Source organism: Balaenoptera acutorostrata, chromosome 5 (assembly GCF_949987535.1).
Source record: "Balaenoptera acutorostrata chromosome 5, mBalAcu1.1, whole genome shotgun sequence".
NCBI lineage: Eukaryota > Metazoa > Chordata > Mammalia > Artiodactyla > Balaenopteridae > Balaenoptera > Balaenoptera acutorostrata.
Genome location: NC_080068.1, coordinates 87,027,850 through 87,048,504, shown reverse-complemented (window position 1 = coordinate 87,048,504; position 20,655 = coordinate 87,027,850). Strand labels below are relative to the sequence as shown.

Sequence of the window (20,655 nt, the reverse complement as noted above, 5' to 3'; positions counted from 1 at the left end):
TAGAACAGTTTTGGTTCACAAAACAATGGAGAGGAAGGTACAGGGGTTTCCCGTGTGCCCCCTCCTCCACAAATGCATAACCTTCCCCCTTACAATGTCCCCCACCACAGGGGAATACCTCTTCTTCATAAAATATGCATATTTCAATCAGTTTATCTCCAGTCTGTCTAAAAGCTTCTCTAAATAGTGTAAAAATATCATTTTTCGTATAAAGTTTGTATTTAAATAAAAGCATACAAAGTTAAAGATTTCTTTAAAAACAAATACTTAGAGCAAAATCTGTAGCAGTATTAGGTTTACAGGTGTGGTATTATCTCCTATATTGATTTATAAAAGCAGTTAATCACTATTAAAATTCAAATCGTTTAGTATTATCATTAACTTTTTATTAAAATTTTTCACTTTCTTTCCATATAATTCTATATATTTACTTTTAAAAAATTCCATATAGTCCAGATTAAACCATGTCTACAAAAATATAATTAAAACACAAAACTTTTTGCAACTTTTATTAGTTTGACCTCTTGCAGTATATAGGGATTCTACAAATCTAATTCTTTTTTTTTTGTTAAATTAGCAAGTTGAAGTCGTTTTGATATCACAACTACATACCCTTAGGAGAGCGTAAAAAGGAAGATGCATTGTGAGCAATTAGATGTATGTCAATTAGATGGAGACAGAACAAATAAATGGTTATAATCCTACTGTGTGTGGGGGGAAAAATACATATACATTTGGTTTTGTTTATCCAATAGTTTTTTTTTTTTCTTAAATCTGTTGTAAAAAAAAAAACAACTATACCTATAGAAAAATAGCCTGCCTTAAACTACCCAGTCGAAAAGTGAGGATAAGATGGTAGCTCATTACTTGTAGCAGCCCCTGTGTCCTAGACTTGGAAGATGATAGTTGGAGAGTGTTCAGATTAATGCCGTTAGAAATACCTAATTTGTTTAAATTATCTTTGAAATTTATCTAGTTTTTTTTAAAAAAGAAAGAAAACAAGCTCAGGGTTTTTGGAAATTGTTTTATTGGCAAGGTCTATGGATGGACACCATTGTGTAGGGGCTGCTGATTTTCCCTTTACAAATTTCCCCATCTCCCTTCCCCAGGTGTTGCTGCCATCACTACCTTTCCCTTCCTCCCCTTTCCTCATGGCAAGACGCATGGAAGAAGAGAGCTGTTAAGGCCTCTCCATTAATGAACAGGTATGGTGGTTCTCATGAATCAGTGCAGTGCCCCTCTTCTGCGTTCTCCATTAATAGTCTATCTCTTTTATATTGAGAAGACTCATTTACCCACCTACACAGAGCCTACTGATACAGAAAAATCACTCAACCTGAGTATATCTTTACATATTTCAGCATGCTATGCATTTCAGAATTCCCTGCACAGTTGCAAAATACTTTTTAAATGTAAAGGAATACAGAAGAATTTATTATATCATTTTCAGAGAAAGGTGCTATGCAGTTTCCTCAACTGATGGTACAGGAATTAAATGGACCCTGTATGCTTCTATATGCCTCTTTCAATGTTATACAAATACTTTTTATGTAACATATCTTTGAAAAGTGTAAAATGGAAATACTTTGTGAATTTTAACTCAAAATTCAATTATTATAGCATTTGAATTTTCAAAAGCATTACACAAAACTGTATGTACATTAATTATAATGCTTATTGATCTGGTTATAGAAAATTAGGTATGAGCCAGTTCAAATGAACCTAAACACAAGTCGATGTCATCCAGATGTCAGAGCTGAACATATGCTAATCGCTTTCCTCAAAACTTTCTTTTGTCAATTCAGCTGGTGGCATTTGAGGGAGGTGGGGGGCACTATTTCTTTCAGCAGTCCTGAGATTACCTCATTCAGGCTGCTACCTTTTGAAAGGAGCTAGGCGCTCAGGGCTCAAACAACAGCAGAGTCATAACCTATAAAACATAAATACTAAGTCATCACAGAGAAACACCCACCTTCTTAATATCCTAGGTGAACTGGTCCACCTAGCTCCTGCAGGGGCTTGTTTTGAGGATGTGTCAGGCTCTGCATTACATCCTTGTGACTATCCAGATCTTTGAGACATGTAACTAGAACACTACCTTTGGGCTAGGAAGATTATTGGCAGATGTCTTAAAAACAAAAACAAAAAAAACAGTGATTGTGTCTATAGGTATGCAAGTGTGTGGCAGCACTATTTGTGGTATTCCTTAAAATAGTAGCAAAATTAAGACTTGTTTGTGTACATAAACAAAGCAAGCTCTTTTGAGTTATAGGCATTTTCACTGATGCGACCATTAACCATTAAAGGCTGGAGCATTAATCTTCATTCAGGAATGCATGGCCTCTTAGTCCAAAAAGCTCTGAAATCATTGGCTGGCCTTCATGATCCCATTTCTACCTACATTTCTAGTCCATATTTTATACCTTTACCCTGATGTACACTGTACTCTGGCCTCCCCATCTTTCTCAATGGATATAGATAATCTTCCCTGTCCACAGACCTTTGCATTGTTGGGTCTTTCCATCTGGAGAGCACTTTCCCCAGGTCTGTTTGGAAAACGCACAACAACAATAATAACAGCAAACATGTACAGAGGGTTTACTGTGCGTCGGGCACAAAGTAAATAAACTTAATAATCTCCACTTTCTTAATTCATCCATACAAAGGAACATAGAGTTAGAAATTATTATTATTCATATTTAATTGATAAAAAATGAGGCTTGGAGAAAACCTAAAGTGGCCAAAATCACTCAGAATTGGCTGAAGTGCCATGTGCCTTATGTAGTATCTCCTGATTCCTCCCAAGCAAAGCTAGGATTCTCATTCATGTTCAGCTCTGAGTTTCTATGATTCCATCTTATCCTTTATGAACTCTTCTATGTCCACAGTGTTTGTTACTCACTAAATGCTGAGCAAATGAATGAATTTTTAGAAAGAAGTCATTCATCCTTTTCACCCTTGTATGGACCCTTCTCCTCATCCACACTTCTTTCTACTCTGTTTTTATTCCGCTTAGTTTGTGGCTCTTGACTATTATTAGATTCACAGATGACATAATAAATTGTATCATAAGAAATCAGTCATTATTTCCCCCGAATTTTAGGACCTGCAATTAAAAACCAAGTAAGTATAAAATAATTGAAAACACAGAAAGAAAATCATTTAAATTTTATAAAATTTATCAAATCTAGTGATAAGAAAAGAAGAACAGATATACTTATATCTCACATGGAAAGAAGGAAATTCAAGCAAAATGTTCTAAAGTTTTGAGGAAAGGTTATCAGAGAAACACTTTTTTTTACATTATAGGCAAATAAAGGAAATATGCAACATATAAGAAAAGAGTCGTTTACCACACAAGAAAAGACAGAAATGGAGAAGTAAAATTAGATGAGCAAAAGAGGATAAACCAAGAAAGAAAAGAAAAATCTTTGAGAAATTAGAAACAAAAAGATTTTAGGAAAGTGAATAAATTGAAAAGCAATAAAAAATTGAAGGAAAGATATTGAAAACCATGGACACTGAAAGAACTTTAAGAGAATATGAAATAAACCTTGGAGGGAAAAAAATCAATGCAGGTAGAGAAAAAGGGCTTTATTTATGAGTTCATGTTTCCTTTATTCTTAGAAAAGCCTTTGAGGTAAAATGGCTGGAAAGAGAAACGGGAGTTAAGATACGTTACCTTGTGTACACTGTATTTTTCTAGGACTTTTTTTGTGGAAACAGTGCTTTTGAGAACAAGATAAGCACTTAAGCATTAACTTGGAGCTATGTACTTAGAACTAAAAAAGTTGTGCCTAGAGGGTACAATTGAGCAGGCCTTGATGGAAACTTAGGATACAAGTCAAAATACCCTCCTCTCCCCACTTTCTACCAAGATAATCTTAGAATTAACCAATCTGTTAGCCCTGTGAATATAAGGATCATTTCATTTCTATTTTTCTTTATGTGGAGTGCCTGGAGCACAGAATGAATATCTGCTGAATTAGTCATGGAATTTTAAGAGTTGGTAGAGAGATTATGGTCCAACCAATCAAGTCTAGATTGTTCATGCATCCCTCAGCACCATCATAAGAATCACTAATCTCTGCTCGAATGATTCCAGTGACACAAAATCCAGAGGTGGCTCACTTTATTTGAGGACATGTTTAACTTTTCAGCTTTTTCTTATATTTCTTATCAAATTCTGCTTTCCCATAACTTGAATCCATTTATCCTGAATTTTCCCATTGGGAAAACACAAAATAAGTTCTATTCCTTCTCCAAATGAAAGTACTTCCAGGACCTAAATTTAGATAGACACTCTATCCTAATGTCTAGCTATATAATGTCTCTCTCTTTCTCTCTCTTTCTCCCTCTCTCCCTCTCTCTTTTTCTGGTTTACAGCCCAAGTTTTCCTAACTGTTCTATGTTACTTGATCGCAAGTACTTTTAGCATTCTGGTTATTCTCATTTAGTGCAAAATACTTTATCAAAAGAACAAGGAATTCATAATGGGCTCCCTCGGTTTATATGCTTATATTTGTTCAGTATGAAGAACCCAGAAAATCCACTTAAGTAACTTCAGGGGGAAAAAAGAAGGTGCAGTTTAAAACTGCATATAGCTTTGTTCTGAATTTGTACAGAATAAAGGTATGGCTTGGCTAGTATAATATATAAATAAAATAAAATAAGTACAAGTATGCATAAAAATGAATGAAAAAAGAAAAAAATGAATGAATTGAAAAATAGTGTTTGATGAAAGTAAAAGAATTTTAAGTGTCTACTTTTTATTTCTTAATTGAATAAATATTTTGGTTTGAGTTGGTGCCTGAGATGAGTTTTTCTTTAAGATGCCCATTCACCATTCTAACAAATTTGGTACAAAAAAATACATATCTTTACATGGATAATATCAGTGGAAGTAAAAGGCAAACAAAACAAAAGTAGAACAAAACAAAAACTATTTTCTCAATGCAAATTATTGACTTTAATGACTAAATATGTGCTTGCATATAACACTATTTACATGGAGGTCAAAATAGAGCAAAATAAGATTGAAAGATATATAAAGGATGCCCTGTCAGATATGGACTTTCCTCAATAAAAGTTACCAAAAAGTAAATTCTTCATGTATGTGAACTCTTTCTTAATGCCAAGTTGCTATCAATATCCCTTGGTGAGTCCTATTCATGAGTAGATTACGGCACTCTCTCAGAAGCCCTGCACATCTGCCTTTCAGTGAGTGCCTACACAGAATATATGGCCTTTTCTAGAACTGGGAAATTTAATCAATTTGCTGGCAGAGAATACTTTTTATGCCACATGACTTTTCCCTGACCTTACCCAAGATTTCAATTTTCAAGATTTCAATTTTCAATGTGCTTCATATATTATGAACCTATATAATCTTAATGAATGTCTTCCATATGGTCATTATAGTGCTTGACTTCATATTCTCAAAAGCTCCAGTGCCTACATAAATTCTTTCTCTATCATACTCAATGTTGCTTTGTATGCTCCCTCAATTCCCAAAGTAATACCCTTTTGATATTTGGTTATATATGAGTCTTAGGCAATATTCTCAAAATAACAGAAAACCTATATGCGCTTTGTCTATCAGTGCTATAGAAGATGTATATACTATGTGCACATATATAATTTAACATTTTAAAATTTCTTTTAATATTTTAGAAAGAGGGGAGTTAAATGCAGGAGGTACAGATTAATCACTTAATGTCTCAAAACCTCACTTATTTCACCAAAATGAGAGATTTAACTAAAACTGATCTTTAAAGTAACTTTCAATTTTCTACAGAATATGGAAGACAAGGAATTTTATAAATTGGGGTTTTAGTCTAGGTTTTCCAATAAATGATATTTAACCTCCCTGGAGCATGGTTTCTCATCTGTATAATATGGAAACCAAGGTAGACCAGGGATATTATCTTTAGTGATAGCATGTGTTGACCTACTTTTCTTTCTGGAGCTTTCTCTTGAGAAGGATTCTGAGAACTTCCTTTGACTCTGTGGCATGGATTGCTGTGACCATGTGCTCAATTACCATTTATGTTATAGGCTTCTTACACAATTTCTAAGAAGGCTTCTAATTAAGAAAAAAAAAAGTTTATTGATTGCTATCACTTAAGCTGCTATATTTTTTCCTTTTTTGTGTGCTTTTAAAAATATGTGAGTCCAAGAAAATGTTTGATGTGCTGAGGAAGGCAGGTGGAGAGGACAGTCATTTAAAAGATATTTGAAGCACTTTAATGCAGAGAGAGACAAAGGGTTTGACTCATTCTTTGTGATTCCTGGAGGCAGAACAAATGCTAGCAGGTGTAAATGGTAGAAAATTACTTCCTTATAAGGATAAAATGTATTATCTTAAGAAATGCTCAACAGAATCTGCTCCATAGAATAGTTTGTATTCTGAAATCTTTATCACTGAAGATATCAAAGTTTAGGTTGCATGATAATTTCTCAAAGTCATTATTAAAGGAATTCATTCATAAGATAACAAGTTAGACAAAATGGATTCCAACACTAAAGGTCTGTGATTCTATGGTAATCAACAGACATAATAGCGATAATTCTGTACTGGAATCTGGTGACATAATTCTCAAAGATTTCATTGGACTGGGTGATTGAGAATTTTTAACGTAAGTCGTCTAATTTTTAGCCAATGCTACAGTGTTCTAGTGAAGCTCTTTTATTTTACTAAGACTACCCTTCCGAAGACAAAGTCGCTAATTTTCATTTGTGGAACCATCACTTCTTTTGCATCTGGAGACACAACTCTGTCCTCGTTTTGGATGTTCTCTATTGCAATGAAACTGACTATAGCAAGGTCGTAATAAAGACAACTTGCAAAAGTAATTTAATGATTGATTGTTTTCAACTTATTAAGGAGTGGAATGTAAAGCATTCTCATAGAATCATAAATTATTTTTTCTGGAAGAAATTGTTTTATCTGAAAATTCATCATTTTGAAATCTAGTTAATGAAAAGAGTAACTTTTTCAAGGTCATTAAGTTAGTGAGAGAGCTGTGCTCCAGATTTTCTGAATCACAATCCAGGGGTAACCAAATTTACTGCAGTAGCATGCTTCAAAGTACAGATCTTGGTGAGTTGACACTTTCTTTTGTGTCCTTGGATTCACTGCTTATCTGGAATCAGCAGAATGAAATAGGAAAGCGAACAATTTTATTCATAAGAATCAGAAAAACACTCGGTAGTGTAGTCTGGTGGGTCATGGGAGTTGGCATTCTTTTGCAAAGCTTGACATTGCAAACATTCTTTGTAATCGACTAACAATTTTTGCCAGAAGTGAAACCAGTCAAAGATATATTCCAACTTAAAATTAGGAGTTTCCTCATATGACCTTATCACCACCACCTTGTGGCTGGGGACACCACAGCATGCAACACCCCCAGAGTTTACAGCAAATAAAGCAGAGCAAGTTACCAAAGATTCCAATCATAAGCCTTAACAAGACTCAACTATCATTATTTAAGCTTACCTGTCCACTCTAATCAGGACAACAGGCATCAATTAAATAAATAGAACATCCGATTATAAAGAGAATTGTTAACACAGGCACATTAGCTGCTTGTAATAGGATATTAGCTAATTGACAGGGGGAAAAATGTCCTTAGACACCATAATGCATATTACTCAGGATTTTAATTCTTTGTGATCTTTGTTACGTGTAATACCATGATAAGCCAGTGTGTTCAAGTAATGAAGAAAATGCAGGAAAATATTTTTAAAACAACAAAGAAATGTAGATCTAATTTAGAAGTTATGCCACTTTTGTGAGGATCATGGAAAACTTGGCCATAATGCTAAAGGTTTACTGATTTCTGAATTTATAATTCAGAACAAAAAAATGAGGTTGGGAAGGCTGATGGCTCTGCAGAGGTGTTTTGGATCATTTATTTTAAAAGGATTTTCCAATAAAGCGTGATACTATCAATGACTTTTTTCTTATTTCTGAACTGATTATTAAAAAGACATTGTATATTATATGTCTTTAAATATGTGAATTAGGTAGGCTTTGCATAGTAAGTATCTTTTAGTATATATCCATAAGACATTTTCTTACAGGGGACTGAAGTTCTAATTTTATCATGGAACTAAATGGAAAGGTAACTTTCAGCTAATCCATTAATTTGCTTTATTGCAAACTCTGCTGGATCACATTAGGTTAGGGGAAAATGTCCAAATAGTTTTCATTTCAATAGGAATGAGGAATCAAATCATTTGGTGATGTTTTGCAACACTTGTGCTTAAGAAAAGTGTGGTTATGCCTCAGAGACTGAAAATATATGCTGAAGTGTGATGAGTAGAGGGTAGCTCTGTGAGAAAGTAAAGAGAGGGAAGATTGATTAAAAGTAGGCAGAACAAAGTACATGTGCATGGAAGGAATAAGTGAAGTAGGAAGTTACAGTTTTTTTTTAAATCTGCTTAACTTTTAGTTAATTTGTTTGTTGCATGACAAGACAAGGAAGAGGACTGGAAATGAGGGCAAGTAAGAGTGAGGGAGGAAGGAAATCAATAGTACTGTGCCAGGCCTGCTCAAGAGAGTGCCTTTTTAGATGTCTCATATGGTTAACTGGGTCGATAGTCTCTTTTCACTTTTCCAGAATATATGTCAGGGATACAGGAGCGTTATGTAAACATGGCAACCTATCAAATACGTATCAAAGAATACAGAATCTATTTATGACCAATTAGGTTACCCTAATAGTGGTATCAGGTTATTATATATCACAAAAGAAATATATCCATGTGTGTGTAAAACTACAATTTATTACTTTTGGATTTAAAGAATAACTTTAGAAAATAAAATATATTTTATGTACCAAATTCTCCTTTTAACAAGTCTCTTTTAGTTTTAAGAAGAGTTTGGTGTAAGTTATGAGAAAAAAAATCTTCATGTATTTTTGGCCAAGTACTTTAAAGTTCTAATGATATATATATAATTGAATGACAGAGTCTTTGAATTATATAGTGCTTTACAATTTTCCCAAGTTCCAGACACATGATTTCATATAATCCTATAATAACCCTTCCTTTTCCCCCACCCCTATCTTGCCCCTCCCCCACTTCCCTCGCCCCACTATTAACCACTAGTTTGTTCTCTATATCTGTGAGTCTGTTTCTTTTTTGTTTTATTTACTAGTTTGTTGTATTTTTTAGATTCAACATATAAGTGATATCATATAATATTTGTTTTTCTCTCTCTGACTTACTTCACTTAGTATGATAATCTCTAGGTCCATCTGTGTTGCTACAAATGGCAAAATTTCATTCTTTTTTATGGCTGAGTAATATTCCACTGTATATATGTACCATATCTTCTTTATTCATTCATCTGTTGATGGACACTTAGGTTGCTTCCATACCATGGCAATTGTAAATAATGTTGCTATGAACGTTAGGGTGTATGTATCTTTTCCTATAGTGTTTTTGTTTTTTTCAGGTATATACCCAATAGTGGAATTGCTGGGTCATATGGTAGCTGTATTTTTAGTTTTTTGAGAAACCTCCATACTGTTTTCCACAGTGGCTGCACCAATTTACCTTCCCACCAATAGTATCTGAGGGTTCCATTTCTCCATATCCTCGCTGACATTTGTTATTTGTGTTTAAAGTTGTAACGATATTTTAGCAAATTGGATTAGTTCAATCTGGAAGTGAAATGGTTTACAAATGAAATAAATGATTATGGGGCATTGCAGGACTTATAAAGGATATAGCTTTTTTTTTTATTAGAGAATTTTAATCTCTATCTAATTTAATCAACAAAAAGTAGACCAAAATTTTCCTATAATAAACCATTGCTACAATTAAAATAGTGACTGGCAAAAGACAAAAATCAGATTATCTCATTACCAATTTAAGAATAAATTTCTAAGAAAAGAAAATGTGTCATGGACAGATAAACCGTAAAAGTATTTTACTAAGTTTTTAATAATTTATTTTTCCAAACAAAATAATATATTTTTCTTTTTCTTTTAAAGAGTCTAATAAGTTTGCTAGCCATTTAATTTTAATGTAACCAGTAAATAAATTGAAGAGTAGTTCAAGGAGATATCAGTTATTTAACTGTTTGTTACATTTTTGTAATGGTGGGGGGAGCCTGCTAATTGTTTCAATAGTGTGACGCTCAAAGCACTATATTAGCAAAATTAGATCGTTCAGAAAGTTTAAGAAAGTAATGAATCATCTACAAGTTTGTATAAGTATCACTAACATTTTCCAAAAATGTCATTTATTGGACATTGCAGTGATGCTATAATATATGTTTAGATTTTACCTCCAATTGTAGTTTATTTATGGATTCAATAATAAGAATGATTATGTTTTTGAATTTTGCTTATAAACTGAGGGGCACTAAAAGAAGTATTTTAGCAATATAAAGATATTTTTAAGGCAAAGACTTATTATAAATAACTGAGATTTCGGAGTAGTTTTTCTAAGGAAATTTGTGATATAAAAGCACCATTAGTAATTAAAATGATGAATTATTTTCAGGACTCTCATAAAGTCTAAATGTCAAAGATATAAATTATTTTGTCTTATTAGATGAGTTATATATTTTTAGGAAAAAAGTAGAATTAAACATCAGAACTACTAATTACTGAGCATTTTTGATAAAGGAAAACAAACTATATTAAGTGTTATGGAGTATACTTTGGCATGGCTGTAGTTTATATGAAAGTATTTTTTCTATAGTTTCATGAACATTATATTTATAAGTAAAATGTACATATTACTTATTCTTCCAGAAGTCTGATGGCATTAAATTGATTTTCAAGTGTTTTTGGGTTACTTGCCTGCCGAGTACCCTGGCACGTAAGGATTTACTTTGTTGATAATGAAACTTTTAGACTTAAACTGCAAAGTCTAAGTGTCATACACTTAAGACATACACTTAAACTGTAATGTCTTCATCTATTTTAGTAAGTGGTTATTTACTTATTTCTCTCTTTTACTTTGAATAAACAGTTGAGAGCTTCCATTTTATTTTGCACAAGTCCTAAATGAAAGGGAACATAGATAGACTTAATGAGTGATTGGCTGTCAGGGCAAAGCATTTACACTGATTGTCAGCTACTAAATATGATAGACAGTCTAACCACTCCATGTTCTATTTCTCACCTGTAAAATAATAACATAGTAACATATGTCAAGCTCCCAATAACTCATGTAGGCATGATACCCTACGGATGGTTTCAAATAGAAAAGGAGCGGGGAAGGAAGGAAGGAAAGAAGGAAACATTTTCTACTGTTTAATAAATGTGTCAGTCCCTCAATGCATTTGGAGATGCTGCATCCAAGTAGAGAGGGCATAGAGTATGAATATAATAGAGAACTTCACAGTTAAAAAAGGAGTTTCTATGTAGGTGGGCTTAGAGAAATGCTCTTAGGAATGAATTGGAAAATGAGAATTGGCTGCAGCTAGGTTATGTAACAGGGCACTATGCAGACCCCAGGACGCCAGTCAGTTTATTAATGAGCAGAATGCTGCCCTGCACCACTACCTCCTACTGCTAACTGTAGGCAGAACTCCTTGGGCATAGCTACTTTTGGGGGATAATCTTCTAGAGAACATTACACAATGGTCACAGTAGAGATCTGGTGAAGAAATTACAGGATAAGTTTCATGCTGAATATTACAGGAATAATCTTTACACATGTGATTGCTTATTGCAGGATAAAAGAAGATGAATCAAGTGTAGAAATTGTTGGGCTACAAATAATTTACAAATAGAGATAAACAGAAAAAATGTAAACATGAGACTGAAAATTATGTGAGAACTGCTCATTCTCAAATAAGAGTTAATTAAAATATCATTTATCTTGTGCATCTTATTTTCTGTCCCAGGATTCTCTGGCTGTTATTGATGAAAATCAACTTTGGCTGCTAAGGGGGCCTCCTTCATTTTTCATGTGAACTTCAGTTATAGTCACATGATTTTTACACAATATAAAATGAGAAAATAATAGTAAGACCATACATGAGACCAAAAATATCTCTACTGAGTTGAGGAAAAGGGAAATAATATTTATTTTTAAAATGTTTTAATCTGAGTAAACTAAGTTAGATCTCATTTTGAATACAGAAATTTTTAATTAGAGTTCATTCCATTAAAGAGTGTAGGCAACTAAAATATATGAATTAAGAAAAAAGAAGGCATAGTTGTTATTTTACATTGAAATGAAAATATATGGGTTTATAGATGTTCTAGGCAGACTATTTTCTTTCAACAGATCTTCTCTTGCCATACGAATGCAGTCATTTATTATTTCTTGGGAACATTTATAAAATATTAACTATATTCTTAATAACACTTTTAAATTATTTTCATTCATATTTTATCTTATTCAAAAATGATTTAAAGTGGCTTATAAAAATGTATTATAAAAACTTGACAACTCGTCATGGTTTTATTATGATTGAAACATATCTAAGTCTACCGAAACCACAGCTCCCCCCCACCTCCTCCACATATTGTTCTTGTTATTTGAAAGTGTCATCTTGGTGATTGCTCGTCACACGTGAGTGTTGTCAATTGACATGGACCGCGCTTGCATAAAACTTATCTATTGGGTTCTTGACCTGATACCATCTCATTGGTTTTACTGCCATCTTCTTGCCTCAAACAGAACCAAATCAACTCACCTGTCTTGCAGATATGAATAAGCTGTCTACTGCTGCTTTGTTCAAACAGAACATGCCCATAGGTTGTTATTTCAAATTTTGTTGTAATAACTTTAAAACATTTCCTCTGACCTAACTAATCTCCCTCACTCACCTCTCTACCCACAAAGTAATGTTGGTAATCTGCCTTTCCCTTTCCTTAATCAACACTCACATTTATTCAGCGCACCTCTTCTGAGCTTGATATTAGGAACAGCAGAATTCAGTCGAACAAACGCGCATTAGTTTATAAATGAGTTGAGTTGGTGTTGGAGGAAACTATTTGAGTTGAATTCCTTCTTGTATATGAAAGACTATTAAGGTCCTAAAACAGGGATATCTACAATTTTAAAAATGTTTAATAAACAGATGTCTCTGTAATAGATTGAAATTCAGGAAGTATAACTGTCTGGCATTGTAATAAGGGAGTTATACAGCACCACAGATATGTATCAAGGGTCATCAGCTACTCTTGCTCACGTTGGCCAGCCTAAGGCATTATTTTCTTAAACTATTAGCCCCCCAAATATTAAAAAGCTGTAAGATGTGTGTATGTGTGTGTGCATGTGTTTGTGTACTCACACGTGTGTGTTTCCAGTGGAGGTAGAAAGGTGGTCAGTTAAGTGTAGTCATTCTACATAAGTCATTCGTTCAAGACCCATGAGATTGAAGTAAGAGTCTTGGCTTAATATTAGTATCTATCTCTATAGCTGTTTGATTTGTTCATTATTTCTGCTGAAGTGATAACAGCTCAGCTGGGCTTCCACCATGAAAGTTAGAAGCCTGAAGACTAAGTTGTATTATCATCAGTGTTCTAATCAGCCAAGGTTCTTTTAACACTTAACATTTCAGGTATTTCCCAATAATAGGAAGTATTACAGCTGTTGACAGGGTGAGAAATGCAGAAGAGATATGCCTTGGTCCACCGTTGAAACCACCATATGAAACACAAACCTTGGCTAATGGTAGCTATAATCAGGATGATCTGATAAGGACTAACTCACTGATTTCTCTGGCTTTTGGTCTAAATCTAGTCAATCAAAATTAAGGTTTCCAAGTATAAAATAACATGCCATATGTTGACTAAGCATATGTTTTGAGGCTTAAAAGTCATCGGAGATTAAATATTCCTTTCTAACTTTCGTAAGTTGCTTTTCCTGGATAATATTATTTTCTCAGTTTTTGTATATATGCTTCCTCAATATTGGGGATCTCTAAATAATGAAATTTTCCCAATTCTTGGTGATTGTTTAAGGCCAAATAATACATTTGCATTGTTGCAATATAATGCACCTTTAGAAAAATAGTGGGGTCTTCCCTGGTGGCGCAGTGGTTGAGGGTCTGCCTGCCAATGCAGGGGACGCGGGTTCGAGCCCTGGTCCGGGAGGATCCCACATGCCACGGAGCAACTGGGCCCGTGCGCCACAACTGCTGAGCCTGCGCTCTAGAGCTGGTGAGCCACAACTACTGAAGCCCGCATGCCCGGAGCCGGTGCTCCACAACAAGAGAGGCCACCACGGTGGGAGGCCTGCGTACCGCGATGAAGAGTGGCCCCCGCTCGCAGCAACTAGAGAAAGCCCACTCACAGCAATGGGGACCCAATGCAGCCAAAAATAAATAAATTTAAAAAAATAAATAAATAAATAAAATAAAAAATAAAAATAAAAAGTTAAAAAAAAAAAAAAAAAGAAAAATAGTGGTAATTAATTTCATCTAACAATTAATAATAGTAGAGAATACCTTCTTTGTGCCCAATCCTGTGCTAGGTGCTAGAGTGAATTTATAGAATTTAATCTGTTGCTTATATTGTTTTTATCCTTTTTTTTTTTTCCTATTTCATTACAAATGGAGTGGCTGGATATTCCTGCATTTGTTACACTTCACAGATAGTAAAGTGGTGTATAAATATGTAGTGCCTTTTAGAGTTTATGATACCTGGAAAATCTGAATAGAATGTCAGAAAGGAAAAAAAGAAAAAAGCACAACGAAGCAAGCTACCCCTTTTTCTCATTTCCAAAATAATTTTTCAGCTCTAGGGAAATTTTGATGTGAGTTAAAACCTTCCTGAACTTTGTGAACCAGGCTTAATTCAGAAGATCACCCTGAGTCTTATGAATCATGACAGTCTCAGAGAGGCCATATTTTTACATGGATAAACCATTCCAGGACAAATTCTACAATATATTAGACACAAATATATTACCTTTCAACTTCAAACTCTTATGTCTTATCTTGCTCCCTTGATGTATCTTCAATAAATGCATGTATTTTGGCTTTATAAGAAATACTCTATTTTCACCTAATGTTAAATGATCTGCATATTATCTTATCCCAATAATGTTGTAAAGCAGAGTCTACCCTGTGCTTCAGAGTTCATTTTCTTTGGGGAACGTCTCATTCACAGCTTTAGTTTGCCATGGGGAAATGACAGGGTGTATTAAGTTCCTTCAGCGGCAATAGTTATATTTATTTGGGGACTTACTGCATTTCACTTTTTATATCTTTGCATATGAGAACCTCACATGTACTTCTTTTCTTACCTCCCTGGGGTAGGCAGAAATAGCAGCAGAAGATGTGGAGTTTCAGAGCTTTGGACAACAAAAGGGCAGTACTGTGAGGCCCAGCATATAATAGACTAAACTGAAATGGTTCAACAAACATTTTCCCTCACTCAGGCAATTCATGCACAGACTAGAAAGTGCTTTCCCTTTACCATGTTTTTGGATGAACTGCTTTGGTTTTGTTTTTGTTTGTTATTTTTGTTTCTTAATGCTAATCCCAACTGTGGAGAGTAAAGAGGCACTTTCCATCCCTTTGCCTAAAATTCCTTTTCAGGGAACATGACCTGTATTTAGAGTTATTGCTGTCAGCTTTGCATGAGTGCTTATTTTTTAACTCATAGTTATGCCATGGTTTTTCACACAAGGAACTCAAGGCATTCTCTGGAATCCATAAGAAATGAATATATGTTCATTAGCTTACATCCAGTTATTTTAAATACAAAACTCTTAGTTTCTGTTGGTTTGTATTTTAATGATTTGCAATCCTAGTGTGGTATATTTGATAGGTGGTCTTTAAGATACAGTCATTTATATTTTAATTATATATGAGTTTATGTAGAATAATAAAAAATGATAGGTATTTTTTGCAATGTAAATTTATGTTTGATGATCCTGACTCACAACTGGGAAATGAAGTAATCTGGATCAGCCAAAGCATGCAGATATATGAATTGATTAAATAATCTGTATTTCCTTAATTCTAATTATGTAGGATGACATCTTTAAAATTAGCGGCTAATTTTTGGGAAAACATGAAATTTAATTTTTCAGCCTTTTCAACATGCATTGAATCACTGTTATCAAAATAATTTTATTTTAAATATGTTTGACTAGAATATTTTATCAAGCTTCTGCTTTTTCCTGAAGCTCTTCCCTCTATACATCACATGATATCACATCACCTTTCATCAGTCATGCAAAGCAGAAAATCTTCAAAATTCTAAGCATTTATCCCTCATGAGAGATGTTACCTCATGCTGTTGAATCCTTCCATGCAAATTAGGTTTATTCCTAGTTCTACATCAGCACTGAGAGAAATTAAAGAGAAGAAAGTACAAAACTTGCCAGCTGGAGATAGTCGTGTTAAATATTTTGCCCTTTTGTATTCTTGCATCTGTATACTTCCATCAAAAACAAAATAATCTTTGAAGTTTTGTGGAACTTCAAGAAGAAAATTTTTTAAAGGAGAAACAAAGTAATGTTTCCCTAAATTTAGAAGCAACTACAGCCAGATTATTATGGATAATTTTCATGCAGTACTCAGACAGGATGGCCACCTTCATCCAAAAGTATTTCTGTGGAGTGAAAGTACATTTTTCTCTTGGAATCTTTCAAGAGAATTAATTTTCAGCACACACAGATGATTTAGTGGATAACCTGGCCTTGTTAAACATGTATGCTGTTTCTGACCATCAACATTATAACTCATCAGACTTTTCAAAGCAAGAGCTGTTTAAATCAAAGGATTTTCATTGCAGATCCCTGACTGCTGCTGGCTAGTTGTCAGAGCTTGGAAGATACTCTCTAAGTAATTGTAAAGCACTGTTCTCCAATCAGCATACATTACTGCAGAGCAAGAACTACACCATCAGAATTTCTATTGAGGTTTTAACCCAGTCATTTGAACTTTGAGTCATACAAACGTAAATGTCTCTACCGGATTAAAGGAATGTTACCTTATTCCCTTTACATAATGATGTTCAGGACAAAAATACACTATTTTGAGTTCTCGAATTACACACTGAGGATAACTGTCATTGTTTTTGTGATAGGATTTAATATCCATAAAGTGTTTCATGTTAGCTTTCATATGCAGAGTGTATAACTCTTAAAGGACAGAGGAAATTGGGAGACTTCTTTGAATATGAGACTAAAGGAAGAGAAATACATTTGTAGTTTGGTTTGGTTAAGTCTTTTGTTTATTATTTTTTAATTTTTTATTCTTTTTAAGGGAGTGGGAGATGAATTCAGTAAGAAGGGAGATATAGATGTAGATATAAATATAGATAGGTATATGTATATATTTATATATATTTGTTTATATATATATATTTTTTTTTGCCTCCAACTTTTAAGAGTAGAAGTAGAAAATCACTATGGAATCTTCACCAACTTTCACACAAAGTTTTTATATTATTAGTAGCTGAAAAAGAAGGAAAGGCACCCTATGTTGAGATTTGGCCGTGTTACAAATAGGGAGCAAAATGTCCTCTGAGACTATGCATCAGATTACTGTTAAAACAGAAATAGAAGTTGAGGTTATCAAAATTGCTTTCAAGGACAAAATTCTATTATTCTTGTGAGAGAGCATATTTTAGTAAAAAGACCATCAAAATAGGAACCTCTACTTTAACCCTTCTTAGGAAATAAACCAGGCAATCTGTCAGCCTCTGTATCCCTCAATGTCCATATTGTGAAATTATGGAATTGGGCTAAAGATTTTTAAAATTCCATCTGCTTTTAAATTTGATTTTTTTCTATGTGCTGGATGTTTTAAAATTAGCCAATATAAATAAAATGTGGATATTTCAAGTAAAAACAATTTATTATAAAAATTATAATAATTTAAAATCTCTTTTAAATTCATATAAAGATTGAGGCTAATGAAGAATGTTAAATTACAAGACAGAAAAGCAATGATTAACATTACAGAAAGAAAAAAAATCTAAGTCATAAACATTATTGATTTTTATCCTCCCACTTTTTTGGTTTTGTTTGAATTGTAATTTCAGACTGTACTTTTTTTTTTTTTTTTTTAATTTTATAGCTACTTTATTTATTTATTTATTTTTGGCTGTGTTGGGTCTTCGGTTCGTGCGAGGGCTTTCTCTAGTTGCGGCAAGTGGGGGCCACTCTTCATCGCGGTGCGGGGACCGCTCTTCATCGCGGTGCGCGGGCCTTTCACTATCGCAGCCCCTCCTGTTGCGGGGCACAGGCTCCAGACGCGCAGGCTCAGTAGTTGTGGCTCACGGGCCCAGCTGCTCCGTGGCATGTGGGATCTTCCCAGACCAGGGCTCGAACCCGTGTCCCCTGCATTAGCAGGCAGATTCTCAACCACTGCGCCACCAGGGAAGCCCCAGACTGTACTTTTAAGACTAAACATAAAAGAACCTAATAGCTAGCAATAGATAGTTCCTAAAATTGGGCCAAATATAATTTCCTGCACATTTATAATCAAGCAATTCTTATAGTTCATATTATACTCATCAATAGACAGTCGTTGGCATATGACATCTTTCTGACTTTGCTCTCTATGTTAAAAATTATAGTTTTTGATTTTGCAAGAAAACCTCACAGGCTGTGATTGGCAGAAAATATAGACAATTGTATAAACCAAAGTACACTTTAAACAGTAGAAAACACTGAGTCCTATAGAAGCTGTTAAGATCCTGGAGGTAGTCTTAATATTTTTTCTCTCCTATATATATATATATATATATATATATATATATATATATATATATATATATATATATATATATATGTATATATATATATACACACATACATACACATATATGAGAGAGAGAAGAAAATATAAAAATATAAATATATATTTATATAATTTATAAGCACTGATTGATTACACTCAAAGTGAGCCTTTTTACAATGGCACTAAAAAAAAATACATTAATAAATATTAGCCTTCAGAACCAAATGCTTTGAGTAGCATTTCCCAAAACACAAGTATCAAAGAATTCAAGAAATGAGGCATCCATACCCTCTGACTCCAAAACTTTGGTTTCCAATCTATAGAACTTTCCCCAATGAAAACCCACTGTTGTTGAGACTATTGTTCTGGAATCCAGTACAGTGAACTGGCACAGTTTATACACAACTTACGACAGAGCCCATATCACAGCTCTGAGGAGCCTTAGGCTGGGCGTTTAACTCTTGCCCTAGACTGAGAACCCTGTGAGTATAGGACTATCACCGTGTCTGCGTCACTCACAACTTAGTGTCTCATATGTAGAAGCTCCAATATATATTCGTGAAATAGAGATAGTTCCTTGATTTTATTAAAAATATGCCCTTAAATCCAAATATCAGACACAAGGACCCTATTCTCTCTAAGTATCCATTGTCCCTCTTTGACTTTATTTATTTTGCAAATATTTGTTGAGTGGACACTGTGTTCCAAGTACCATTTAGCTTTCAGGAAGGAAGAAGATTAACCATATGGAATTCTTGCCCCATACAAATTCAGGGTTCAGTGGGAAGAAAATAAACATTGATAATAGAAAAACTGTGATCATGAATGTGTAGAAAGAATTATGGCAGAGTAAAAAAAAAGAGAGGGCAACCCAGCTTCAGGTCAGGGTCAGAGACTTTCTGATGGGGGAAACACATGAGCAGAATTTCTTTGCTTTTTTTCTACTTTAATCTCCTAAAATAACCCATAAACCCATGCTTTTCACACTTAACCTTCTGCTGACATAATCGTGCATGTGTTTTTTCCACAAAGAAAAATTTACTTTTTTTTAATCAGGGATTTTGAGAAGATAGTTAAGTTCACTTGCCAGTTATTTTGAATCCAGCTTTAATAAATAACTGCCTAACAATGATTAGTTTTTATGTCTCTATGTGAACAAGAATGTCACCTGGACATTAAAATAATTCTTATTAAATGTTGTAAAACTGGAAATGGCTTATAATAGTTTATAGTGACACAAGACAACTCCAAGTTTCTCAAGCATGTATGTGTCTATATACTGTGTGTCCTTTGCCCTATTACAGTTTTTCTCTCTTTTCTTTTCGGACAACCCCTATTCATGCATTAATGTCCACACATATTACCTCTTTCCACAAATTTATGTAACAATTTCAGGATCCTGCATGAAAGGATAATCTCTTCTTCCCTTTATAACATTTGTTATGTATCTCAGTCAGAGAATATTTACTGAGAGCCTGTTTTGTTTAAAGCACTGTGCCAGGAACAAAGAGTCATTTCAGCTTTACAGACAGGGCTGTTTTAGGCCAGAATGCAGAACATAGACTTACTGGTTATTTACGGCCAGTGTCCATTCTGAAAGCCTCAAGCCCTTGCTTTGCCAGTGGTTAAATATTTTGAATGTTGCCCCTACACAACACATAAAGAATCCCTGGGCATTGTAGATGTGACATTCATGTTACTTTCCTTGAAGCTCTACTACTGCACCTATGTGGCAAACTCCTCCATAAGAAAGAAGTTTGATTTTGTTTCACTTTTTTTCTCAGAGGTTCCCCAGAGGAGTGTTAATTCCTGTTCTATGAATCCTTCAGGAACTGAAGGAAAACATTGGAAAAGCAATTTAGGAAATATGTTGACAAACTCAAATGAAGCAGAGAATTTGGTTCCTATACTTACAAGACTGACAAAGTGAAAAAAGGAATGATGGACGAGGTGTCCAAATGTGCAAGCTATTG

The 20,655-nt window shown here is 34.0% G+C and overlaps 1 protein-coding gene across 7 annotated transcripts in view; it reads left to right on the top strand.

The window, feature by feature from the left end:
* Nucleotides 1-20,655, top strand: part of PCDH7 (protocadherin 7) — a 409,841-nt gene that overhangs the window by 218,094 nt on the left and 171,092 nt on the right. For 4 of the 7 annotated variants that reach the window (XM_057546769.1, XM_057546766.1, XM_057546767.1 and 1 more), the window contains exon 3: nt 1,110-1,205. The exons of the other annotated variants lie outside the window; for them this stretch is intronic. In XM_057546769.1, coding sequence (XP_057402752.1) covers nt 1,110-1,198 — 89 coding nt within the window. In that variant the 3' untranslated portion in view covers nt 1,199-1,205. The remainder of the gene's footprint in view (nt 1-1,109; nt 1,206-20,655) is intronic. 7 annotated transcript variants of the gene reach the window in all.